This window comes from Aythya fuligula, chromosome 19 (assembly GCF_009819795.1).
Source record: "Aythya fuligula isolate bAytFul2 chromosome 19, bAytFul2.pri, whole genome shotgun sequence".
NCBI lineage: Eukaryota > Metazoa > Chordata > Aves > Anseriformes > Anatidae > Aythya > Aythya fuligula.
This window is the reverse complement of record NC_045577.1, coordinates 11,913,873-11,940,036: the sequence shown is the minus strand read 5'-3', so window position 1 is coordinate 11,940,036 and position 26,164 is coordinate 11,913,873. Positions and strand designations below refer to the sequence as shown.

Below are 26,164 nucleotides of genomic sequence, written 5' to 3'. Positions count from 1 at the left end.
TTTTCCTAGTACCCAGCTAGTATCATCCGAGTTTGTTATATATAGAGAGAGAACCTTGCAAATTTCTTCATTTCCGTGGAAGGTTCCTGTATACCCTATACCATGCCCTCGCCACCCGTAATGGGGATTCGCTTGTCAGTTACAACCTTACAGCCCATATCCCACTTGTAAGAATATATCCCGACCAGCCCCAAGTGTCCAGTCCATAGCAATGGTTTCACACCCCCGGTATGCACAATAATATGCATTCAGGTAATTACAGTACACCTTTCCTGGGTTAGAACTTGGGCAGAAAAAATCCTGATCGGTTAAAGCATGGCTGCACTGACACCAGGTCACATAATGTGATGCGGAAACTGGGAGCACCCGCTGTCGTCGTTTGCTGGATGACGAATTGATCCTTCCATCTGATCAAGCTCCATTTAAAAGGCTGGTGGGGATACGCAGACCCATAGCCGACCAAAACGATGATACTGACTCCCATGTATCGTAGGAGGTGGTCAGAGCCCATTGCTCCAGGGTGTTTTTAAATTGTCGGCCCCTCAGTCCCCCACCGTTTTCACTTCTCTGCTTTGCTTGTCAGTTCAGTTGCAGCGAACTACAAGGTATCAGTTCTTCTTGGCAGCAGCAGTGTTCTTCAGGGGAACCTACTAGGGAGCCTTTGAAACAGGGCCTCCTCCCCTTCCCACGATACAGAGATAATATACAATACTTATCGAGTCAGTCTTAGTGTCAGCTTCAAGTCGTCAGGGCCTGGAGCTGCCTCCCATTTACTTTCCCGGATTGGTCCTTTCACACGGCTGGCATGCGTCCATCCTTTCTCCACAGTTCGAATAGCCGTTTCTGTGGTAAGCAAAACAACATAGGGGCCTTCCCCATCGTGGTGTTAAAGAAATCTCTTTCCAAGTCTTAATTAGAATTGAGGGTGATCAAGTGGCAATTCCAAGTCATAGGGCATACCATATAGCATTTCAAAAGGAGAAATTCCTACATCAGTTCTGGGCTGTGTCCATGTGCTTAACAGTGCAAGAGGTAAACATTTTACCCAAGAAGCCTTAGTTTCCAGCATAAGTTTTGTTAGTTGTTTCTTAATTTCACCATTCATTCGCTCTACCTTTCCAGCACTTTGGGGGTGCCACGGAGTGTGGTATTCCCAACTTGTTCCTAGAGCTTTCATAGTCTCTTGAGACACTTTGGAGACAAAATGAGGGCCTCAGTCAGAGTCAATTGTTTCTATAATTCCGTATCTAGGAATAATATTCTCAATTCCCAATTCAATCAGATTTTAGTATTTACTTAACCAATCATAAATTTCGGGATGATTAGGTGTGGAGGAATGGTTAAGCGAAGTAGGCCATGTGAACATTGCACAGCTAGGAGGCCGCAAGTTAACAAAGTATCGAACACAGCTCAAATGAGCCTGAGAAAGTACGTAAATAAGCCTGAGAAAATACGTGAATGCGGCCTGGGAAGGAATGTAAGTTCTGGGAGGTTTTAGGGAGGTTTCAGGGAGGTTTCAGGTACAAGAACATGATATCTGTTGGTATGCTGGGAAAGTACTAACTGTGTTACTTTGGTGGGAAACTAGCTGATAGAATAGAGAAATGCACTAACCAATCATGAGCTTAGCTTTTGCAATATGTATGAGCTAATTATATTGAATTAGATAAAAGACGACTGAGCTATCCAATAAATCGAAGTTCACTGATCACTCATATTGAGCGTCTGTGTCTTCCTTCCGTCGACAACAAATGTCCTCGCAACAAATGGCGCCCGAACAGGGACCTACAATACAGGAACAGGGACTTCGCTGGAGTTGAACCTGCGCTGGAATTGTACCTGCGAGCCACGGTTGGACGGAATACAAGGACCGGTCCTGCAACGCAGCTCAGGAGGTGAAAAGGATTATAAATTGCTGAATCCCCGTACCCGAGGCCTGAAAGGTGAATGGAAAAGAAACCTGGAATCCCCACACCCGCAGCTCGGAAAGGGAGTCCTCGCACCCGGGATGAGCCTATAGAGGGTCCCGCCGGAAAGCGTCGCCGAGGTCTTTGCAAAGGCTGCAACGGTACCGACGTATATAAAGGTATGGAGAGACAAGCGGCGTATGATTTGCTCAAATGCTTTTTAGAAAAGCGGGGCACACAGGATATATGTTGTAAAAAGGAATTACCAAAGTTATTAGCATATGGGGTAGCTAAGGGTTGTTTTATCAATCCTGATACAGTTTTTGAACAAACAGAGTGGCGTAAATTTGGGGACAAATTGTTTGATGAAAATAAGACTGCTAAAAAATTATTGAAGCCTTGGAGAGCAGTCACTAACGCCTTAGTTATACATCAGGCTGAGCAGAGAGTTGCTGCTACCGCTACAGAGCGACTGGGATTGCCGGGAAGTGCTGGAGCTGTGGATTGCCCACTGCCGCCTTCAGTGAGAACGATAACGCTGCCTCAGGGGGCTACGGGGCAATGGGAGCCTCCCCCCCCTCAGTCACCGCCACGAGCAGCGCTGCACTCGGAGTTCCGCGGAATCGAACGGCAGCCGACCCTCACCGTGTGGCGAGTCGGCACAGAGCAGAGGGACGGACATCAGGACCCTGCAGCCTGTCTGACGTAACCATGGAAGCAGCGGCGGCTGTGCTGCTTCTCTCTGGCATTCTTTTTATAAGAGGTTTACCTTGCAATGAAAAAGGGATACTAACTGGAGTGTTAATAATTGTATGTGTTATTCTTAAATGTCCAGGTATTTTGTGTTGAAAGTATTTGTGTAAGGGTAAGGTTTTAAAAACAAAGTGTTGCAAGTCACTTCAGGAGGAACACAATGAGAGGCAATACTTGTTTGTTTGCTTATCATTCTAAATTATATTCTTGTGGTATGATTGAGGTTGTGGTATGATTGAGAGTGAGATGTGCAAGAGGCCTCTGAGTGTACAATTGTGCTCTGAGTGTGCAAGTGTGCTCTGGGTGTGAGTGTGCTGTGTACTGTGTTAGTGAGAGCCCATTTATTGCCATAGTACAGGCTGAAATCATAGGAAATTAGTACTGGTCAAGCAAAATCATGTTTCACAAGTATGGGGTCATTGTGTGAAGTAGCCACTAGGAGAAACTTAAGGGAACGTACTGTTTAAAACTTTTTGATCAAAAATGTTATAGAGATTTTGAAATGGTGCCGGAAACAGGTACCCAGTGGATCACTGCAAAGTGGACTGAAGCAGCTTTAGAATCTGCACACGCCAAAGACGACCAGGAAGAGGTTCCTGATAATTATTCTGACAATGACGTGGGTTGTGACACCTCGACAACTGTCAAGAACAGCCTTCGATCACCATCAAGTGATTAGGTTTAAGTGTGTTACTATTAAGTTGTGTTACTTACTATTAATTGTGTTACCATTAAGTGCTTACAGTAATTGTAGTGTTATTAGGGTTAAGTTGTATAGTTGTGTTATGTTATGTATCCTTTCAGAACATGCTTGTTTGGGGTCCCAATAGGGGATCCAAAGGAACTGAGTGAAATGTTAGCACCATATTCTGCCAGTATTACTCTACTCAGTAGATCCCTTTCTGCAAACATCTCGGATGGAGTAGTTGCTGCCCTGCAAGCTCTTAATAACTCATTGCCATGGGACCCTCAAGAACTGGATCTCCTGGGGTCTGTGGTAGTAGGGAATAGCAGTAGTAACTGGACACAAACATGCTTTGTACTCAATGAAGGGAAACAAAATAAAACGCACTGGACCAACATAACATCGAAGACCCTTGGATTTGAGGCCAATGGACATTACTGTGGATGGAACAACACCGGGAACATTAGTGTACCATTTGGGGCATATGGAATAGGTGATACCAATTCAATCTGGTTTCAAAGTCAGGCCAAAGCTTTGCCACCTGGTATGTTTTTAATTTGTGGGGACCGTGCATGGCAAGGGATACCAGCTAGTGCTTTTGGGGGTCCGTGTTACCTAGGACGACTCACACTTTTCGTTCCAGATTTGCACTCGTGGAAGAACTCGACAGGGAGCAGAAGAATTAAACGAGATCTAAAGACTTTGGGTTCTGACTGTAATGATGCTGTAGAACTGTGGGGTCCAGCAGAAAGATTCTTTGCTTCTTTAGTGCCTGGTGTGGGAACTGCACATGCTTTGACTAACATTAATAAGCTTGCTTGTTGGGCTGTTAAACAATCAAATGTAACAACACAAGTTCTTTCTGAAATGTCGCAAGATATGGAGAGCATAAGACATGCTGTGTTACAAAATAGGGCCGCTATTGATTTCTTGTTATTAGCTCAAGGACATGGGTGTGAAGATGTAGAAGGAATGTGTTGCTTTAATCTCTCTGATCATGGGCAATCAATTCACAATCAACTGAAATGGTTAAGGGATCATACACAAAAAATTACGATACAGAATAATTGGTTTGATGATTGGCTTAAATCTGTCTTTGGCAATGTAGGGGGATGGGTTTTTAACTTAATCAAAGAGGGACTTCGCCTTTTGCTTATAACTGTATTGATTATAATTGCTGCGCGCGTAGTCTTTAGCTGCTTGTCTAGGAAACTAGAACAACTCACAGAAAAGGTGTTTGTAGCCCAAAATAAAAACGGGGGAATTGTGGAGGAATGGTTAAGCGAAGTAGGCCATGTGAACATTGCACAGCTAGGAGGCCGCAAGTTAACAAAGTATCGAACACAGCTCAAATGAGCCTGAGAAAGTACGTAAATAAGCCTGAGAAAATACGTGAATGCGGCCTGGGAAGGAATGTAAGTTCTGGGAGGTTTTAGGGAGGTTTCAGGGAGGTTTCAGGTACAAGAACATGATATCTGTTGGTATGCTGGGAAAGTACTAACTGTGTTACTTTGGTGGGAAACTAGCTGATAGAATAGAGAAATGCACTAACCAATCATGAGCTTAGCTTTTGCAATATGTATGAGCTAATTATATTGAATTAGATAAAAGACGACTGAGCTATCCAATAAATCGAAGTTCACTGATCACTCATATTGAGCGTCTGTGTCTTCCTTCCGTCGACAACAAATGTCCTCGCAACAATTAGGGTCTCAGTGGGGTCGGTCAGGGGAATGCAATTGTCCGCAGTTCCCTGAGCGGTCCCATCGGCAATCTGAGCTCGCACATGAACTCAGGTTGTTTTAAGAGTTAACTGCTTTTCTGTTTCCATAACAACTCTCTCGCAGACCCTTTGCCCCAGAGGGCTAACACCCCTGATTTTAGGGCTGAGGCAGAGCTATTAACATTCCTACATCCTCTTTCCCTGCTCATTCAACTTCGAATACCTTTAACACTTTCAACAACCCTTTTAACACTTCCTTTATCTTTCTCTAGCTTTTACTTTTCTAATGCCAACATCAAAGGCTCAGTCAGGGGCCAACTTAATTCCGTACCTTTTCCCTCCAAGATGCTGAAACAACATCAATATATAACATTTCATCCTGTTTTCCTTCTCTCCACAAAAACAACATTGACTGTAATATGGTGTTATAATTAATAGTTCCATTTAGGGGCCACTCCTCTCCATCCTCTAGTTTATAAAGTGGCCACCACTGAGTACAATATTTGATAAGAGTTCTTTTACTCTCTGTACCCTCTCACCCCACTATATCCCTCCAATGTGTTAGTATACATCCTAGGGGGCTTTTCCAGGGGATTTCTTTGCTTTGACCTTTTCCTATTGTAATCAACAGTGGTTAATATTCCACCGTTTTCCTAGGAGCTCTTTACTAGTCCATCCCAATCCCTCCAAAATCCACAATATATAGATACACAAGTAAAATCAGACCACTGTAAATTAACTGCCTGTAGGCAATTACACTGAGGATATTTAAACCTGATGAGCCAATAATATGCCTGGGCAAATTTTGTTCCCTTAGACATACACCTCAATGGCAGTTCTTATATTTACATATTTACATATTAACATATGTATAAAAGAACACTTTAACAAAAATGCCCGGGCTTCTATATATACAATATACAATGTACAGTTATTATTCCAGTTAAAATTATTCCTCAGCAGCTGCAAACATTATGCCAGTTACCATTAAAGCTCGCTTACCCTCCTCCTGTCTCTTTCTTAAAATCTCGGACATCCCTGGAATTAATGGGGATGGCCACATATTCCTAGTCACTGGTCCCTGAGCGCTAGAGTCAGAGTCGCTATCAGCATCTCCCTGGGGTTGTGGATTAGGAAGCCCAGGAGTCGGAGGGGCTGCAGGTGGACGTGGTGGAATATAGGGAAGCAGTGCGGCTGGGATCTCTAATTCTCGGTTTTTCTTGCGCCTCCCATCCCCTCCTTTTTCTTTTAGAGGGTATAAATTGGCTCGAGTTTCTGAGCTGATCCACAAATGTGCATATTCACTTTCTTCCAAACTAAAAGGTTCCTTTGAGTTTACATAAATACTTAGGCCTGACAAACCCTATCTTCAAAAGACCCAAATACAGGCCAGTAAAGGTGGTCTCCTCGAATCTGTTTACTGCCCCAAACTTCAACACTATAATGTATTATTTTTACTTTATTTTTTCCCCGCCTAGAAGGGGAATCCTCCCAGTTTTTAATCACTAATCCCGGGGTAACCTAACATCAGACGTTACCCCACCCATGGGACCAGAAGGCTTACTCTTCTTCTGTCCCATCTTCCAGAGCACCTTCACACACGCACGCACGAATCGCTTCCCCATTTTCATGGCCCAGTCCCTTGCAGGATGTGGGAACCGTACTACTGAGGGATCGACACTCGCTTCGTCCTGCTGGACGTCTCACAACGACACGCTCCAGGATGCCAACCCCAACCAAATGGCACACTGGCCTATACTTACTCATCCCATGAGTCTTCGTTCGGTCTTCGTGCACAAAGATTACTTGGGATTGCCGGCTTTATTTGCTTGCTGCTGAATTTAGGGTTCGTCGGTGAAGGATTTGAATCAAAGTAGTCCTAGCGAAGGCCGCTGAAATCAGCGGGGCGCCCCCTCCGAAGGTCTTTCAATCAAATTGCCTTCATCCGAGACATAGCACCGAATTTGTTATAAGTTGCCCCCTTACTTAATTTTTCAGAGAGCATTGTATTAATAATAGAAAGGAATTTATTGAGTAAGCCAACAGCAAGCAAAACAGCGCTGGGCGGCCGGGGAGTCTCGGCTCCGCCAACGGCACACACCTCACCCCCACCAGGGTCCCTTTTTATATCTTGCTAATTCCGGGATTACGCAGCACATCCTGGTATATTCTGCGACTGCGCACACTGTTGCTAGGCGGTCATCTCTGTCCCTCTGGTGGTCGTGAAGATGAAGGCCATAGTCTTCCTTGGCGTTGTGGTTCAACTTCTTTTTTTATTTGGTCATGTTGGCCCAGCGTGAGACAGGAAGGCAGGATGTTGATACACTAGTTTAGTAACTTATCAGGAGATGGTTACATGAGCTTTGCAGCAGTGTCTTTGAACAAAAGAGGCAACTGAGATGCAGAAGGAGAGAAGGGGAGGGGGTTCTCTTTTTTGTTACATTAAGCAAAAGAATTTTCATAGTGTCTAGCCAAGTATTATACAGCTCCTTACTTCAGCAGGGAGCTTTCGCAACTTCTGCTCCTCAAACAGAACTCCTTGTTTTTTATAATACAAAAGACAATGAACAAACATTTATGGTGTATTACAAAAAGCATTTGTGAGCAGAATGAGGTCCTGGGAAAGTCTGGGATGGGCAGAGTACAGGCCAGCACAGGGACACAGATGGGGGTGTCCATTTTTACAGGGTACCCGCACACCATGGGACTGCAGCACTGTGAGGCCAGGAGTGCTGACAGGCTGGGAAAGCAGCATCCTAAATCCTGGCCTAAGGTCCCCGAGCTGGGTGAGGGCAAGCTACCAGCTTGGTCTCAGCAGGGTGCAAGACTGGGCCTGGTTATGGGTAAGATGATGCCAGGGAACAGTCTCTGTTGACAATCCTGCAGGACACTCCAGAAAATACACCCTCCATAAAGGCTCCTTAGACTGCACTGGGGTAAGAAGAAGGATTTATGGCAGCAGGCTATGTCTGCCATATGGCATCTACCACCAGGCTTGGAGGAAAGCTGAGGTGTGAAAGCTGTGCTGCCCTCAGGCGGCAGCACAGCGCAGCAGACCGATGCCAGGCAGGCTGTGGGCTCTCCCGAATGCCCTGGCTTTCCCCCCACCTCACATCCTAGGTACCTCCATCTTCAGGGAGGGGAGGGGAGGGGAGGGGAGGGGAGGGGAGGGGAGGGGAGGGGAGGGGAGGGGGAGTTGGCTTGTCCATATGGTGACAAACATACCCCCACCTTGCCCTTTTTGCAGTGAAAAATTAAAGTACAGAGAGGTGGGGGATCTGCCTAAGTCTGGCTATGAACAGGAGGTGTTGATGGGTAGGTGTGACCCACCAGGCAGCCCAGGAGTTGGGCCTGGCTTCACTCTGCTGCACTGCATGAGTCCACATCCTCACTCTCCTCTGGGTGTATGATCCCTGCAGCACAGCGTGCCATGATCCTCATCCAGCGCTGTTTCAGCTCCTCTGTGTCGGCCAGGAAGGTATAGACCTGCTGGGACTGTGCCAGCTGGAAGAGGTGTTGGGCTTTGCCCTGTGGCAGGTCCCTTACCTGGTATCCCAGCAGTGGAATGGAGGTGTGGGCTCGGACATCCTGCTAAGAGAGAACACAGCAATGAAAGGCAGGCAATCTAAGCACTGGGCTGCCCCCTTGCAGATGGAGCTGAGCCCAGCCTTACCTGGGGGGCTGCATAAATGTACAGCACAAGGGGATCATCCCATGGGATAACAAACCAGCCTCTCATGCCTCCCTTGCCGTTCTTGTCCAGCAGCTGCAGGGAACTGCACAGAAGACTCCTGCCTGATATTTCTGCAGCTCCCTTCTGCCAAAAAATAAAATAAAATAAAATAATAAAATAATAATAATAAAAAAAAAAACAGCCAAACACTCAGTGTTAGTGGAAGCAGAAAGGGCTGGGAATGGCAGCAGAGGTTGGAGGAGCAGGGCACAGGGAGGATGGGCAGAGAGGGGTACAACTGACCTCCAGGATGCCTTTGTGCTTCCACTCCTGGTCCTCCAGCACTACATGGCCCATCAGGAAGACATAGCATTCCTGACATACACGGTTTAGGCGGTTCCCATCATACTGAAGCTTCACCTTGTGTTCTGAGCAGCGAGCACACACCACCTACAACCATCAGGCATGGACACTGATGGGGCTAGGGTAAAACTGGGGCATCCCTATAACTCCATGAGGAGCTGAGGGACAGGAAACAGCCCCAAACCCAGGTAAAGGGGTGCAGAGTGTACAAAGGCTGCATTCCTGGCCCAACTGCTCAGGCCAGAAGGGAAGGGAGGAGTTGGGGGAGAGGGTAACTCACATATCGACAAGCTCTACAGTGGTGTCTCCGGCGCATGATGGCATTGAAGGGCTCCTTGCAGCGCATGCACATGGTCACCAAGTTGTCCCGCACCCACTGTGGGGCTCGGCAGCCCAGCTCTTCTGTCTGAGGGTGGGAAATGGCATTGCTGGGGCTAGCTAGTCATGGTCAGGGTGGTCCTGCTCACACTCCTCTCAGCCTCCTCAGGCCCTCTGCACTTACTTGTCCCTCCCCAGTCTGCCCCCACTAGTTCTGTAGGGTTTAGCTTAGGAAATTGAGGCACAGCAAAGTGGGATCTCCCTGAGCTTCAGCGTATGGGGGTGCTGGAGGCAGACAGAACATGGGAAGGACAGAAGGGTTACCTTGAGTGTGGGGTTTCCTGTCTCCAGCCCACGCACAACCATCTTAAAGCTCTCACTCCTCTTCTCCTTCCTGTCAATGGCATCCTGGAAAGCCTAAAAGGGAAGGCAGGGCTGGAAGGACAGATAGGGGGGATACCCAAACACTGACAGGTAGGGGATAAGCACCCCTGGGGACCCAGGCATCCAGCTGGTGTGGGATGTGCCACTTCTCACAGCACTCAGCCGTACCTTGATCCAGGCATTCATTTCCTCCCCAGACCTAAGTGCAAAAAGCGAGATGGATGAGCTGGCATCCCTCCTCCCTGAGGAGAAATGGGGCCATCACACTTTTCCTTACCTGGCCTGCAGCTCCAGTGTCCGTTGCTTTCCCGAGACTAGGAAGGTGTGAGGGAATTGCATATCATTCAGCTCCTGCACCTGAGAGACACCAAAGAGAACATGGGAAGCAGCTGAACAAACATCCAGCTCAAAGGGACCTCCATCTGTGAAGTGAGTAACAGGGAGTTCCCTCAGGCAGAAGCCCTTCAGCCCCTCAAATCCGTGCATGACATTGCAGTGCAATCTCACAGGATCAGGTTGCAACCAGTCCCCCTCACCCACAACATCAACCCTGGCTCCAAATTCTTCCTCCCTTCCCAGGAAGTACAAGGTAGCAGCCACACTACACCCCAGAGAGGGCTGCATTTGGAGGAAGCCTCTGAAACTGCTAACCAAGGCCTTGGGGAAAGCAAAAAGACAAAGGGCTTGTCTGACCTTCATGCCATCCATGTCAATGCGGAGGCGGACCTGGAACTCAGCGCCCACCTGAATGACCTTAGGCACGCAGTACAGCAGCATGTTGTTGAACTGTGCAGGAGAAGAAGAGTGTGGGTCTGTGCCCAGCAACCTATCTGCTCAGGGCTGAGGGGTTCACTAGGATCAAGGGTCCCTCAGATCCTAGGAGCTGAGCCAATCCCTGGGAAGGATTTGGACTAGAAGGTGCCTACTTCTGCCCCAGCCCTCTCCCGCCCTACAAAGGGAAAACACTACAGGATTCTTGCGTCCCCCAGGGAATCAGAGGTTCCCAAACACATGGAGCCCTGAACCAGGGTGTTCAAACCCCCCAGATGTGAAATAATCCTTTCTATACAGAGATGAGCCACCACCACCCCTGGCCAAGCTGTCTGCCCCTCTCGCCATCCCTATCCCACCTGCTCCCTGCCCCTTCCCCCTGGCATCCTGGCTCCCACCAGAAACAGGTACTTCTCCGATGTGCTGTTGTTGCGGGTTGAGATTTTTTGGACTGGCCCCTCCTTGATCAGCTCATTGGAGGGATCCACAATGTCATCCTCAAGGCCCAGTCTCTGGTAGACCTCCCAGAGGTTCTGCAGCCGCTCCTGGGGGAGGCAGGGGAACCTGTCTGGGAGGGAGCTGAACAGCCAACACCTGCGTCCCCTCCAGCCCCAGCCCAGCTACTGAGTACTGGGGGAGATGGCACATGTCACTCACCCCAGACTGACCTTCACGAGCAGCTTCCAGCCTGGAAACAGCCAGTCACAACACGGCTGATGCTACAGGCATTATTTCCCCAGGCTCAGGGAGATGAGGGTCAGACATCAAAAGCAAAGTCTAACCTCCCCGGCTGAACCCTGCCCCATTCTGGGCAGGGTTTTGCTCTATTCTGAGTTGCACAGCAAAGAGGCCATAAGAAAATCTGGCAGAGTGCCAGCAAATCACCATGCCATGACTTGCAAAGCATTGCCAGCTGTGACAGGTACTCACCATCTCAGCAATAGCTGTATTTGAATGCTTGGCCACCATGAAAATCATCTCCAGGGCCTCTGCAAGGAAAAGAGAAAGGAAGAAGGGTTAAGCTCCTGCTGTGGAGAGGTAGGAGAAAACTCCTGCATCTGTCCTCACCAGCAACCGCACATGCAGTGGCTGCTGTCCTACCCTGGATACCATCTGAATGGCCCTGAGCACCACACAGGTGCCTGGGTCCAGCTAGATTATGCAGCACAGGCAGTCGTGGGGAGACACAGGGTGCTAATTTATCCTTCATCCCAGCTGGACTGGGAACTGCTGTTATCCACACGGTTGTGATACCTCCCCTGGTCGTGGCAGATCTCCCTGCAGGGAAATGCTCTGCAGCAGGGCACCTTGTCCTGAACCATCACCCACCTCTCCCAACAACTTTCACAAACCCTAAAGGGGTCAGAAAAGTGTCATACTCAGAGGTTTATCCAAGAGCAGCTGTTGAGAGGACCCAGGTAGCCCGATGTCCATGTACAATGTCAGGAGCTGTCAATTCCCCCACCAACCCACCCCACTGCTCACTACAGCAAGGAGCTCTTACTCTCTGCATCATTCCGATCTGGGGACTCAGGCGGCAGTTTTTGGATATAGTCTTTTAAGAGGAGTTCATAGCGTGGGATCCTCTGCACTGGTTCCAGCATATGGTGCTGCAGTGTTAGGTTAGCGCAGACCTTCCTCTTCTGACCCATGCACAGAGAAAGAAACAGTAAACACAGTAGTTCCTACTCTCCTCTGCTTCCTCCCTAGAGGGAGATTTTGGGAAGCATTCCTGTGGTCCCCCCACACTGCCATGGCCTATCACCTGGATGTCAGCAATGAGCTCCTGGAAGGGCAGTGATTTCTCTGTCCAAACGGTGATGAGCTCCACAGCCTTGTTGAAGTTCTTCACATATTCACCGTACATTTTCAGGAATGGTGCAAGCTTCTGGATCATGTCCCCGATCCTTGGGTGGGAGCTCCTGCAGTAGGGAACCACAGCTTCCTCAGACCATAGGGAAGATGGACAGCAAGAGATAAAAAAAGGGGGGCAGTTTATGCATGACAGAGGTTTATGGCTACATCCTCATACAACTCCCCACTCTCTAGAACAGGTACATGGCCAGCCAGCCTTAGCATTCATTCCTGGGAACACCCCTAAGCCACATGAGATGTCACTCCGCTTTTCAGAAATAGCTTAATCTGGGCTGGACTGTTTTAAGGAAGTGCTCTCCGGCACAAAGACGTCTGGAGCAAAACAGGCTTGAACTCTCTAGTCCTATTGGGAGGCCAAATTCGCCACTGCTCCTTTATTCTGGGAAATTAACCCAAGCATCCTGAACCCTCCCCTCCCACAGCTCACCAATTCTCCATGCGCTTCTGCAGCTCTGGCAGGAAGAACTTGGCATGGAACTGGTAGATGGAAGAAATGTTGGAGAAGATCATTTTTACCACATCCTCTGGGACTGTCTTCCCATTTTTGGCTTCTTTCATCAGCTCTGTATAGAACACCTGAAAGAAAGGTAGGAGAAGATCACATTCGAGATCATCCAAGGAACCTGAATGTGCACAAGCCCAAGGGACCTGACAAAATGCATCCACAGGGCCTGATGGGATTGGTGGATGAAGTTGCTAAGCCACTAGCCCTCGTATTTGAGAAGCTGTGGCAGTCTGGTGAAGCTGTGGCATTCTGGTGAAGTTCTCAGTGAATGGAAAAGGACAAACTTAAACCCCATCTTTAAAAAGGTAAAAAAGGAAGACCCAGGGAACAGACCTGGCAGGCCAGTCAGTCTCACCTCTGTGCTTGGCAAGACCACGGAGCAGACCCTCCTGGAAACTATGCTAAGGCACACAGAGATCAGAGAGGCAATTTGTCACAGCCAACATGGCTTCACTAAAGGCAGATTGTGCCAGACAAATTTAGTGGCTTTCTACAACAGAGTTAAAGCATTGGTGGATAAGGGAAGAGCAACTGATATCATCTACCTGGACACATGCAAAGCACTTGACATGGCACTACACAACATTCTTTTCTCTAAATTGGAGAGACATGGATTTGATGGATGGACCACTCGGTGGGTAAGGAACTGATTGGATGGTTGCACTTAGAGTTGCAGACAACAGCTCAATGTCCAGGTGGAGACCAGTGAGGAGCGGTGTCCCACAGGGGGGTCGGTATTGAGACCAGCACTGTTTAACATCTTTGTCAGTGACATGGACAATGGGATTGAGTGCACCCTCAGCAAGTTTGCTGAGGAGACTGAGCTGCATGGTGTGGTCAACACACTGGAGGGAAGGGATGCCATCCAGAGAGACCTGGACAGGACTGAGAGGTGGGCCTGGGAAAACCTCAACGTGTTCAACAAGGCCAAGTGCAAGGGCCTGCACCTGGGTCAAGGCAATCACAAACATAAATACAGGATGGGTGATGAAGTGAAAAGAGAGCAGCCCTGTGGAAAAGGTCTTGAGGGTACTGGTGGATGAAAAACTGAACATGAGCCAGAAATGTGCGCTTGCAGCCCAAAAAGCCAATCGTATCTTGAGCTGCATGACAAGTACGGCCAGCAGGTCAAGGGAGGTGCTTCTCCCACCCTGCTCTGCTCTCCATGCTATCATCTGCAGTGGTGCGTTCAGTTCTAGAGGCCCCAGCAGAAGAAAGACATGGACCTGTTAGAAGAAAGACATGGACCTGTCCAGAGGAGGCTTGTAACGATGATCAGAAGCTGGAGCACTTCTGCTATGAGGATAGACTGAGAGAGTTGGCATTGAGTTCAGCCTAGAGAAGGAAAGGATCCAGGGAGGCCTTATAGTACTTAAAGAGGACCTACAAGAAAGCTGGAGAGAGATTCTATCAGGGAGCACAGGAATAAGACAAGGAGTAATGGATTTAAGGTAAAAGAGGGTAGATTTAGATTAGACGTTAGGAAGAAATTATTTACTATGAGGGTGGTGAGGCACTGGAACAGGCTGCCCAGAGAAACTGTGTATGCCCCATCCCTGGTAGTGTTCAAGGCCAGGTTGGATGGGGCTTTGAGCAACCTGGTCTAATGGAAGGTGTTCACGCCCACAGCAGGTGAGTTGGAATTTAGTGGTCTTTGAAGTCCCTCCCAACTCAAACAATTCTGTGATTCTATGACTCTATGATTTTGTGATTCTCTGGCTGTGATGACCAGCAACCCAGCAAGGCTCACATCTGCACAGATTCATTCTCTCCATAACCTCCAGGAAACAGTTCCTGGCCTGTGCACACACTGAACTGAGCCCAGGCACTGCCACAGTATCCCAGCCCTGTCAAGGAGAACAAGACAACTGCTAAGTGTGTGCCTGGTTTGTCAGCGTGGGCTGCCCAGGCTGTGCTAGTGGGGGCTGGTTGCAGCAGGGCTATCACTTCCCAGGCTTGCATGCGCTTTTCTGCTCCCCAGCTCACCTGGTCAAGAAGGTGGAGGCGGTTGACGTAAGCCTGCTCTGTCTCCAGCAGCTCCAGAGCGATTTTCTTTTCCTCTGGCTCCTGCATGAGGAGAAGGGCTCAGTCTCATGGGCAGTGATGTGAGCTGTCCCTAACAGCCTGAGGGGATCCAGCTCTGTTCCGCAGGGTTCAGAGCCCACAGTGCAGCTGGAAGCGGACCTTACTCTGGGTCAGGGCAAAGGAAGGGCTTCAACAAAGCATCCAGCAAAACTGAGTGTGAAAACAAAACTGTGTGAAAACAAAGCAGGCTGTGGGGAAGCTTGGCTCACATTCTTATAGGTCACTCCTTTCTCCATGTCCATTTCTCCTAGGGCAATACAGGCCTAGTGATCTCATACAGTAGGGCAGCATGGGGTGGGTTAACCCCATGGTCTGCAGTTCTACCAAGGCTTCTGAATGAGACCTGCAGAAATGCATCTGCAATTGGCATGGGTGACGCTGTGGGACCAACCATGCTATAGTTATATCAGAGCTAGAAGACACAAGCTTTACCTGGATCTATCTGACTACAGGGAATTTGTGCCCAAAGCACCAGGAACAGGGCCACTTCTCTGTCACCCCCTGCACCAGACCTTGAACAGGCAGTGACTTGCTCAGCAGAGACCTCAGCTCTGATCCAGCACACACACCTGGGTGTGAGCACCCATCAGCCTACCAGGAACCACCTCCAGAGCTCACCTTGCTGACAGCTTCGAGGCCTGGATCCTGTTGCCTCCTCCAGTTGTCCCCGCTGATCTTGTGTCGGAAAGAACGAAGGCATTTGAAGCTAAGCCCCTTCTGAACTTCCTGCTCTTTCTGCCCTGCTGCTGAGGCCTTCCTCTTCTGCTGTTCCTCCTCCTCCTCACTCTCTTGCTCTGCTTGGTGCCTGGCAGCCATCTGGGAGAAGTTCTGGCCCTGGCTGGCTGAGGATGTTGGAAGCTGTTGGGGCTGGCTTGTCACAGGATAAGCCTGGCCATGCAGAGAGTGTTAATCCCTCCAGGGGAATTTGCCAACCCTGCAAGGAGGGGAACCAGCATGATCAGACGCCCCAGCACAGTGCAGGCCTCCCGGCTGCCAGCCCATAGGCTGGCTTTCCCACAGCACTGTCCTGAGCTGGCCTAGGATCAGGCTACCATCCTCAAGCAAGATGGTAGGAAATGGCAGCACTTCAGTGCTGATGCTACCCTGCTCTGCCACAACCCTGCTGATACAAACCAGTGTCTGAAAGCCTATACATAGTCTGAGGGTGACATGATCCAGTCTCTCCTCTCCTGGTTCCTCCTGCTGGTGTGGTTAATCCCCATCCTGCTCTACAAGAGCACAGCTCAGCCATTTATCCTATTCACAGGCAGCCTGAGCCATCTTAGCCTTCCAGACTTGCACAAGCCACGTATCTCCTTGGCACAGCCCATCACTTCCTCTCAGGCATCACTAGGTGGGAGCAATCTGAAATCTGAAGCTTTGCTGGGTTTTCTGCCCTGTCCCAGGCTCTTCTCCTCCCCACTCCTGATGTCTCCATGCAATAACACACAAACATGCCACCACGTTTTGCTGAATGCAGCCACAATTCTGGGCTGCAACAGATCACCTGGAGGTTTTCCCCTCCCACTTCAGTGTTTCTTCCCAGAGATATGTCTCTGCCAACTTGTTCCCCATGTCTCCATATGCTTGACTTGGCGTAGTGCTCTTCAAGCCACTTCCAGTCTGGATCTCTAGTTTAAAACTAATTTTACTAATTGTGCTAGGGCCTGACTTGGGAAACCTGACAGCCTCTGAATACCTCTCACCAACTCAACAACTTTCAAGGCAATGCCAGTCCTTGATCATCCCAGACCTTATCCTTTCAAACTTCCTCCCCAGGGTCAGGACAAATCCCACATGAAGACCACTTCCATCTCTGGGCTCACACCATCACTTTGGATACATGTCAGACAAAGCTTGTCTGTACTGTTTATCCATAGAGGGGCATCATCCCTGTTCCCAGCAGGATCCTCTTCTACTTCAAGTCCACGCCATTTAGCCTTGGTGTCAGCAAATGGTGCATCTGGATCTTTGCTTGCTCCCAGCTGTTTAATGCCCAAAGTGCAGACCTGTCCTTTGCAGCACTGGAACAGCTCTGGCTTTCTGTCTACTGCTGCTGTGGAGCCAAAGCAGGGAACCAACTGTCCTGGGCACAAGGTTTTAAAAGCCAAATAGCTAAGAGGTCTCAGCCTTGAGGAAGGTTTGTGCTTTTGCAGAAGGGTGATCTTTTAGTGGCTTTCTCTCTTCTCTTTTCTGGCAAAGACAAAGACAAATACAGAGCAGCACCTTGAAGGTGACAGCAGTGAGCTGTCTGTCACCAAAGAGCTGGTTGTTTAGTAAATTCCTCCAGGCAGAAACTAGTAAGACATCCAGTGGTGGCCTGCAGACAGGAATGGAATGAGGAGGAGGAGGAGAAAAACAGGATGAAACTGGACATAAAACCATGAAGTTGCAGACAGGACGTGACTCAATAGCAGACACTCATCTGAAGAGGAGGACAGATCTACCCCACATGGACCAGCACGTGTCTGTGAGCTCGTGAGTGCATCCACAGACACGCACACCTGTCCTTGGAGGCAGTCATAGCCCTTCATGTGATAGAGATGATTTATCCATCTCTCCCAGTGCCTTCCAGACCTGTGTCAGCCTAAATCCACTGCTGAGATCCAACAGGGAACTTCTCTGTTCCTATTTGCAGTATGACTTGTGCTGACTTAGGCTACACTGTTTTCTGTTCCATAAAACTTGTTTCCAGGTTCTACAGCTTCCTCTAAAAGTGATAAAAGTTACTTTTATTTCCCCTAACTCAAACATATGAAAACAACAAACACACTGCAGCAGCAAAATGGGGATAGATCAAAGACCACAAATGGTTCCAACACAACATCACAAGACAAATTGTGACTGTAGGACCATGGGAACAGCCATACTACTCTGAAGCCCTCCAGAGCACAAAGGTCAAGCAGAGCACACAATGTAGGCAAAGCACCTGGAGCAGAAGGAAATCTTATGTCTCACCATTTTTAGGAAGGGCTGCAAAACCAAGGCTCACTGAGAGCACCTCACAGATACAAGAAAAGGCAAGATTTGGTATCACTATTTAGCAGTTAGGAAAACCTAGGCATTGACCACAAACACAACCCACCCCAAGCCTCAGAACGACCTCACTGGAGCAAGGCATATCACCAGCCCTGACTCTGGCCTATGCTGTTTGTCATCCCATGCGATCTGCAGGTCCCAGCTCATGCTTCAAATGAAGATGCTGTTTTATGGAGCAGCCACACAGCCTGAAAGGCATTGACTCCCCTCCACACACACACTCCCTTGCAAGATGCTTTCTGTTCCCCTTCCTATGGGTCATACTGCTGCAAACAACTGGATGTCTGAAGCTGGTGTCTGAGGCTCAGGCCCTCTAAGACACTCAAGCAGCCGATTTCCAAGGACTGTGAAGCGCCCAGCTGTCTACCTGCTGGCCCAGAGCTCGTGGGGCTGCTCTGGTCAGAAGAGTTGCAGAGGAAGCTGGAGGTGTACTGATGGAGCTATGGCAGGAAGCGTGCACACCTACCGCCCCAGGCTGTACTTGCCTTTGGGTGAGAACTGTCTGCATGTTTGCAAACCAAAATCTTCTTCTCCAGAGGCAGCAGAAAAACAACATTCAGCAGGCAGGCTAACTGCAAAGGTACTGAGCCTAAACCTGATCCTGGCACAGAAACCTCCAGCAAAGTCAGTCACCTCCTAGCTAAGGTTTTCAGACTTTGCTCCATGACCTGCAGCATGAGGAAGGCTACAGGGCAAATCTGAGTGCTAAAGAAAAACAAATCCCCCAATTGCCTTTCCCCACAGCCTCCAAACCACCTCCACCATGGGTCTTCTTTCCAAAACCCACACCACATGGAGCCCTAATGTACCTGTAGCGCCCCTGACGTTTCCTTCTTACCCACAGTCTTCAAACAGCCACCAGGTTCAGCATGTTCCACTGCCTGCCTGCCTCCCTCTCCATGGCACAGGCTGTGTCAGCTGGGAGCAGATCCCAGGTGTAAGGATGGAGCTGCAGGGGCAGGTGACTGTGGCTCCCGGCCACGGCCCTGAGCCTTTCCCTCCCTTACTCTACTTTGAGGTGTCCCTGGGACCCACAGCACAGCCCAGCTGCTGTCCCTTCTGCAGCAGATGAGCTTTTATCTGGCGCGGCCTCAAAAAGGAAAGAGGAAGCACACCAGGCTGCAAGGAGAAGCTCTCAAAAACACTGGGAATTTGTTCAGCCTGGCCCCAAACTGGCTGCGGCACCAAAGGCAGGGCAGCAGCAGAGCAGCTGTGTTATAAATGAAGTCTCAACTCAATCTAAATTTAGTAATATTTATAAAAGAATTTTTTTAAAAGGTATAAAAGGCAAGTAAACAGCACTGGGTGTGCGGGGAGTCTACGCTCCACCAACACGCACACAAGAACATCAAACACTCTAAATATACAGATCATTGCTTTTACATACTAAACCCGAGTATGCCTATACATATGTACAATCAGAAAAGGTAACAAACAATCCTTTAAGTTCCATGGCTTAACAGTCTCCATTTTCCACTCCTTTTCTTAATTACAAACAAGTCTCTATTTTCCATTCCTTTTGAACAATATGTCTTGCTTTAAGTTGTCAAGCAACTCGGCCTTTGGGCCTTACGTATCCCGTTCTTCCCGGATCAAAGAAAAGCATATCCATCTCCTTTTCAAGGCCAACAGTGTCTGGGTCAAAAGGCACGTCCAGGTCAGCAGGGGGCGTAACAGCAAAGGCCTGTAGCGGCGGAGGGGCCGATGGCATAGCAGTCAGATCAGTAAAGGAGCCCGCAGCTTGCTCACTGTCTGGCAAACCACACGTTTCTGACTGTGGTCCCACAGGGCTCTTTAAGGCCTCAGAGACAGCTCACCAGGTGCCGAGCAATCCCACTGCAACCTCATTGTTTTTAGTTGCAGAGTCCCACAACTTGACATCAATTTGGTCCCATATTTCAGGATCATAAACAGTCTGATTGTTAATAAGGATGTGGGAATATAAATGTTGTTTTTGCAGAGTTACATTGTTTAGAAGGAGAGAATGTGGTACTGAGATATGCTTACAGTGATAAGAAAGCAGGCAACCTTGTAAAATGCAGACAACCAGACTCCTTAGGACAATTAGGTGAAAATCACGGTGTCAAGTCAAGTCAGATAAGTGAAGAAACATTACCACTTCAAGCAGTAAAAATGTCAAAAGAAATTTGAAATTTAACAGGCCGGCAACTGAAGGCCATGCATTGTTTGTGAAGCATCAGGTAGATTGTGAACCTGGATTACCCACTCAGTGGGGAAACAGGGGAGGGTCCTGTCATCAAAAAGTATATAAACTGTGTTTTGGAACTAGTAGATGCGCTCTCTCCTGCTTGTGGGGTGCCCGCCATTGCAATCGCGAATAAATTACTACTTCACTGAGATCCTCGCCTGAGCCTAAGCTATTGGCTACGGAGTGTTTCTCACAAGGAGAATAAGCTCTGTCCTGGTAATAATATGTCCTGGTAAGGTTACCAGGACAGCCTTTGTTCCTAAGGACGTATGATTCCCCATAATGAGCAACTGCTTACCAGTGAGAGGCAGTTGTGTGCACGGGTCCGCTTCTCTCAGCTTGAGCTTCTTCCCAGCTCCTGTGTGCCTGTTTCCAGTGACCTTCTGTACGAGCCTCTCTGAGCAGTTTGCTGAGTTTGGCTGAACCCATCTTCATGATGCAATCAATGTGCCTGTTCCTGTCTTGGTCTCCGTTCTGCTAGCCTGTTCCTTTTCATTCCTTCTTTCTGCTTCTTTATTGATGACATAACTTCATTGTGTTGCCTTTTTTTTTTTTTTTTTTTTAATCTTGACGACAGGCTCCCCTCTTATACTCTTCACCCCACAATAGTTCTTTTCAAAACAACTTTCCATTGGTCGAACAAGTTTGCAAATAACAGCAACGGCAAACACCCAGCAACTTCGATGCCTTACTGGCTGGAGAACAAGCAACCTGAGACTGCATGGAGTCTCCTGAATCACCCTTCTTTGTTCCCTCTAAACTCTCTTACATTCCTGATGGCTTCATAATTAAGAGTCTGATGTTATCATCAACCACGCGGGCTTTCCGACCCCCATGGCCACACTCCCAAATCTCCCCCTTCTTTATTAATGTCAACCGTTTTCTCGACACGAATTACCACTCCATATATAACAGCTGCAATGCCACGAGCCCGCTACGCGTGCCGGCCCGCGGCAAGCCAGCGGCGGCGGGGCTGTGCCGGGGCAGCCCCCGCGGGGCCGATGGCACTGCGAGGGGCCGCGACCGGGCTGAAAGGGAGCGGAGCGGAGCGGAGCGGAGCGGAGGCTCCCTGGCCCTCCAGGGCTGCTCTGGTGCGAGGGGACACGAGCCCGCGGGAGGAGGGCGCGCCGCAGCCGCCCCTGCCCGGCCTTGTCGCGGCCTCCTCAAGCCGCACCTACGGCGCCAGCCGCCTCGCGGCGCTGCCGGGCCGCTGCTGAGCCTCCGCCGCGTTGCCTCCCCCCAGCCCGCCCATGGTCCCGCCCGCGCCCCCTCCGCCTCTCCCGCCATGGTCCCGCCCGCGCGCTCCCCCTCCTCCCTCCCCTCACGCGCCCGCGCGGCGCAGGCGCGGTGGCGGCGGGGCCATGGCGGACGCGGCGGCGCTGTCCTCGGAGGTGCTGACGCCCCCTGGCGGCGGCCCCGGGGCGGGGCCGGGGCCGGGGCCGGGGCCGGGCCGGGCCGAGGGCGCCGAGGGCCTGTTCGTGGTGCTGGGCGCCGGGCTCGCCGCTGCCAGCCACCCGCTGCTCTACGTCAAGCTGCTCGTCCAGGTCCGGGGCCGGCTGCGGGGCGGTGAGGGGCGAACCCCCGCGTGGGGGGGTCCGAGGAGGGCCTGTGTGTGGAGGGGTGCCGGGCCCCCTGTGTGACGGGGCAGGGGGTGCCCCGCGCACCGGGACCCCCTGTAAGCGGGGGTTGAACGGGGCAGGAGGGACCCCCGACACGGGGACCGCAGCGTACGGGGGGATGAGGACACCCCGTGTAAGGAGGGACTGTGCTGTACTGCCCCAGCCGAGGCCTCTGTGCAACGGGGACCGCGGTGTGAAGGGGAGCGGGGCGCTCAGGGAGTGCCACGGGAGGGCAAACCCCGCGTGTACCAGGGTTATAACGGACCTCTGTACGGCTGGGGAGGGGCATCCCTGTTTGACTGAGGAGATAAGGGCGTCTTGTGTGTACATCAACCTAGATAATGGGGAAAGCGGCACCTGCATAATGGGGTAATGAGGGGGCCCCATTGCCCAGGGTCCACCTGTATAACAGAGGATGGCACCCTCTCTAATGGGGATCCCTATGTCAGAGTGGGGGGCCTACATATAATTGGGAGGATGAGGGTACCTATAAAACAGGGAGCCTTATATATTAGGAGGATGAGAATACTTTCAGTGACAGGGACTCTATAGGACAGGAAATAGAAAATCATATATAATGGAGGGACAAAGAAAACATGTGCAGTGGGGACTTCTTTAAAAGAGAGGAACTGAGACCCCTTTATATGACAGCAGGTGGGGACCCGTATAAAATGGGACAGGTGAGGATACCTATGCAGTGGGGACTCCTATATAATAAAAGATGAGACATTCCTGTATAATGGGGGGTTGAGGATCCACAGTATCCTGAGAACCCCTCTGTAATGGTAAATGCTATAAAATGAGATGGATGAGGACCCCTGTTCTCCAGAGACCCTGTTTAATAGGAAGGGGACTGCCCATGTCATGGGACACCCATTTATCATATGGTAACTGAGTGGGACGTGGCGCTTCAGCAGCTCAGGAAGATGGAATCAAGGCCATGTGGTCTGTCAGGTTCAGGAATGCCAGAACTGTTTTGGGAACCTGTTCATGGGGTTTCTCCTGCAGGTTGGGCATGAGCCACTACCACCAACCATTGGAAGAAACGTGCTGGGAAAGAAAGTACTGTACCTGCCTGGCTTCTTTACCTATGGTGAGTGTTCCTCCAGGCCAGCCCACACATGCTGAGTGCAATGCTGGATCCAGCCTCCAGCTGCTCTTCCACCTTCACAGCACCACCTTGGTCTCATTCTGAGGCTGCAGTTAGACATTATATGCTACCACCAGTTGCACAGCCATCAGATGTACCTGTTGTTATGAGGCAGGGACAAAGGAAGTGGTGGCCCAGTCTGCATCCCCCTCCTATGGCATGTTGCACTGGCTTGCTTCCATAGGTGAGAGTGCAGTGGGGGTTTGTATGGTGTAGGTTTGTTTGGTGGAGGGTTTTGCATGTATTAGAGATAGCGCATTGTGTTTCTTTGCTACAGAACAGCACTGCAATAACTTGGCCTTCTGCCCAGCTCATTTGTATTGTAGGTGGAGCCCTAAAGGGACAAAAATACCATGAAAGGGGAAGGTAATATATTTCTTTCTTTGTGGCTGCAGCACAGGAGAGGCAGGTGAATACTGCCTGAAAGTAGGAGCTACTTTCACAGGTGTGCAGAACTTTGGGGAAGGTGAGCCCTGAGAGTTAAATGGGGCCAATCCCCAAATCAGACAGCAGTACTTGAGGGTGAAGAGCCAAGAGCAGGAGCAGTACAAAAACACTGCAAGCTGGGACACGCAGAGCTAGAAATGCTCCAATGCTGTGCTTTGGAAGATGATGCATTTTCCAAATAGATTTCCAGCACTGCAAGAGGGAGATGGGCACTGCCTTCACTCGGGACAGCAGAACATGGGGAGGAGGAACAGTCAGTACCTGCAAGCTCACAGTGGGTTGTATTCCATCCTGTTATACCAGGGACATATTGGCTCCTTTGGCTTTTTTTTTTTTTTTGTCTGTAAACCTGCCTGGGAGAAGATGGCAGGGCAGGAGCAGAATCTGACTTTGCAAGGTCTTTATTTACCCTGACTCTGACCCTGCAGGGCAGAGGGAGAAGGTCACAACACGCAACACGAGAGATTATCCCACCCTACCTTAGTTCAGTCCAGACTGCCGTGTAGCCCTTTCAGGTAAGCAAAACAGTCGAAGGATGCACTCATCCTTCCAGTTTAGACAGATGTGACAAAGAATAGTTAAGGTTTCTTTGCAACCTATATTAAATTTATTTAGAGCTTTATAATAAAACATTTGTGGCAGGACTGCAGAGCAGTTGCTGTGACTTCCAAAGCTCCAGCGTGGTTTCAGTTGAATGGTGAAGTGAGGCAGGGTACTCTCCACAGGTTGGCTGTATCCCGCGCAGCCCATGGCCGGACACCCATGTCCCAGGATCGCCATCCCCGAAACGCCCGAAGTCGGCCCTGACCCCGGTGAGGCTAGCACATGCATCGCCTAGGATTGTAGCCGAGGGGCTCAGGACGGTCGGATCCTGTGCCTCCGGATGGAGGCAACTGGGAGCTCGGGAAGGCTGGCTGCCACTCCACATGGGACCGAAACCCCAGTCTCCAGGACAGCCAGTCTCCAAGCCGGTGGATGACAGCCTCCCACTTCACGGTACGGCCAGACACACGCCGCCTGTTTCTGGACACCCGGCTCCTGGGATCGCCGTCCCAGAGCCGCCCGAGGTCAGACCCAGACTCCAGTGCGGCTAGAACACGCGTTGCCCAGGACCGGACCACAGGAGCGAGGGACGGCCGGCCGCCACTCCGCACAGGAAAGAACCTCTGGTCTCCGGGACGGCCAGTCCCTGAGCAGGAGGGCAACTGCCTCCCACTTCACAGCACGGCCTGCAAACTGGGCGCCCGAGGACGGACCCCCGGGACACAGGAGAGCCTGCCCCAGGCAGCGCTTGGCCAGACAACCTGGCCCTGGGATCGCTGTACCTGAACCGCTCGAGGTCAGCGCCTGAACCCATTACTGCTAGAACACATGTCGCCCAGGACCAGAGCCCAGGGGACGGACGGACGCCGCTCTGCACGGGACCAAACCCCCTGTCTCCGTGACAGCCAGTCCCCAAGCAGGCGGACGACAACCTCCCGTTTCACAGCACGGCTGGCACCCATGCGGCCCTTGGCCGGACACCCATGTCCCAGGACTGCCGTCCCCAAAACGCCCAAAGTCAGCCCCGGACCCCGGTGCGGCTAGCACATGCATTGCCCAAGACCGGAGCCCAGGGGCTCGGGACAGTCGGATCCCATGCCTCCGGATGGAGGCAACCAGGAGCTCGGGACAGCTGACCGCCGCTCCTCATGGGACCGAACCGCCGGTCTCTGGGACAGCCAATCCCCGAGCCGGCGGACGACAGCCTCCCCCTTTACGGCATGGCCGGTCCCCAAGCCGCGTGAGGCCGCACACCAGTGTTTTCAATCGCTGTCCCTGAAACGCCCGAAGTGGGCCCCGGACCTCAGTGTGGCTAGCACACGCATCACCCAAGACTGGAGCCCATGGGCTCGGGACGGTCGGATCCCTCGCCTCCAGATGGAGGGAACCGGTAGCTCAGGACGGCCGGCTGCTGCTCCACATGGGACCAAAACCCCGGTCTCCAGGACAGCCAGTCCTGGAGCCAGCGGATGACAGCCTCCCGCTTCACGGCACGGCCGGCACCCACGGCGCCAGAGGACAGACCCCCGGGACGTGGGACAGTCAGCTCCCGCACAGGTCGTTTCCGGACACCCGTGTCCAGGGATCACTGTCCCCGAACCGCCTGAAGTCGGCCCCGGAACCCGGTACAGCTAGTACTCGCATCACCCAAGATCGGAGCCCAGGGGCTTGGGACGGTCGGATGCCATGCCTCCGGATGGAGGCAACCAGGAGCTCGGGACAGCCGGCCACCGCTCCTTATGGGACCGAACCCCTGGTCTCCGGGACAGCCAGTCCCCGAGCAGGCGGACTACAGCCTCATTCTTCACGGCAAGGCCGGCCCACACGCCGATCGATGACGGACCCACGGGACAGCATGCCCCCTTGCCGCCCAAGACAAGTGCGCAGATTGGTGGACTGCCTGTCCCCGAATTGCCCGATAGCAGCATCCCACTTCAAGGCACGGCCAACCCCTACGCAGCCCGAGGCTGGACACCCGGTCCCAGGGACCGCCGTCCACCAGCCGCCTGAGGTCGGCCCCGGACGCAGGAGCGGATAGCACTCGCGTCGCCCAAACCAGAGCCCAGGGGCTCGGGACGGCCGGCTTCAGCACTGATCGAGGCTGGACGCCCAGGA

The 26,164-nt window shown here is 51.0% G+C and overlaps 1 protein-coding gene and 1 long non-coding RNA gene across 2 annotated transcripts; one reads left to right on the top strand and one right to left on the bottom strand.

The window, feature by feature from the left end:
• Positions 1-8,253: 8,253 nt before the first annotated feature.
• LOC116496897 (FYVE, RhoGEF and PH domain-containing protein 2-like) lies at positions 8,254-15,030 on the bottom strand. The gene is made up of 14 exons (XM_032200307.1): positions 14,944-15,030; positions 12,880-13,028; positions 12,343-12,499; positions 12,082-12,220; positions 11,508-11,566; positions 10,976-11,122; positions 10,500-10,592; positions 10,084-10,163; positions 9,975-10,005; positions 9,747-9,839; positions 9,385-9,510; positions 9,045-9,191; positions 8,742-8,885; positions 8,254-8,656 (listed from the first exon to the last, which is right to left on the bottom strand). The coding sequence occupies exons 1-14, from the start codon at positions 15,028-15,030 to the stop codon at positions 8,426-8,428; spliced, it is 1,683 nt and encodes a 560-aa protein (XP_032056198.1). The 3' UTR covers positions 8,254-8,425.
• Positions 15,031-21,718: 6,688 nt separating this feature from the next.
• Positions 21,719-24,222, top strand: LOC116496957. The gene is made up of 3 exons (XR_004254068.1): positions 21,719-21,834; positions 22,918-23,002; positions 23,935-24,222. It is a non-coding gene; the product is annotated as an uncharacterized LOC116496957 (long non-coding RNA).
• Positions 24,223-26,164: the final 1,942 nt, after the last annotated feature.

Excerpts from the sequence above, each read along its gene's own strand:
- LOC116496897 (XM_032200307.1), bottom strand. The coding sequence starts at position 15,030 with ATGCAGGAGCCAGAGGAAAAGAAAATCGCTCTGGAGCTGCTGGAGACA. Across the intron at positions 13,029-14,943 it reads GCCTCCACCTTCTTGACCAG|GTGTTCTATACAGAGCTGAT; the intron begins GTGAGCTGGGGA and ends CCTTTCTTTCAG. Across the intron at positions 9,192-9,384 it reads ACTGTAGAGCTTGTCGATAT|GTGGTGTGTGCTCGCTGCTC; the intron begins GTGAGTTACCCT and ends TGATGGTTGTAG.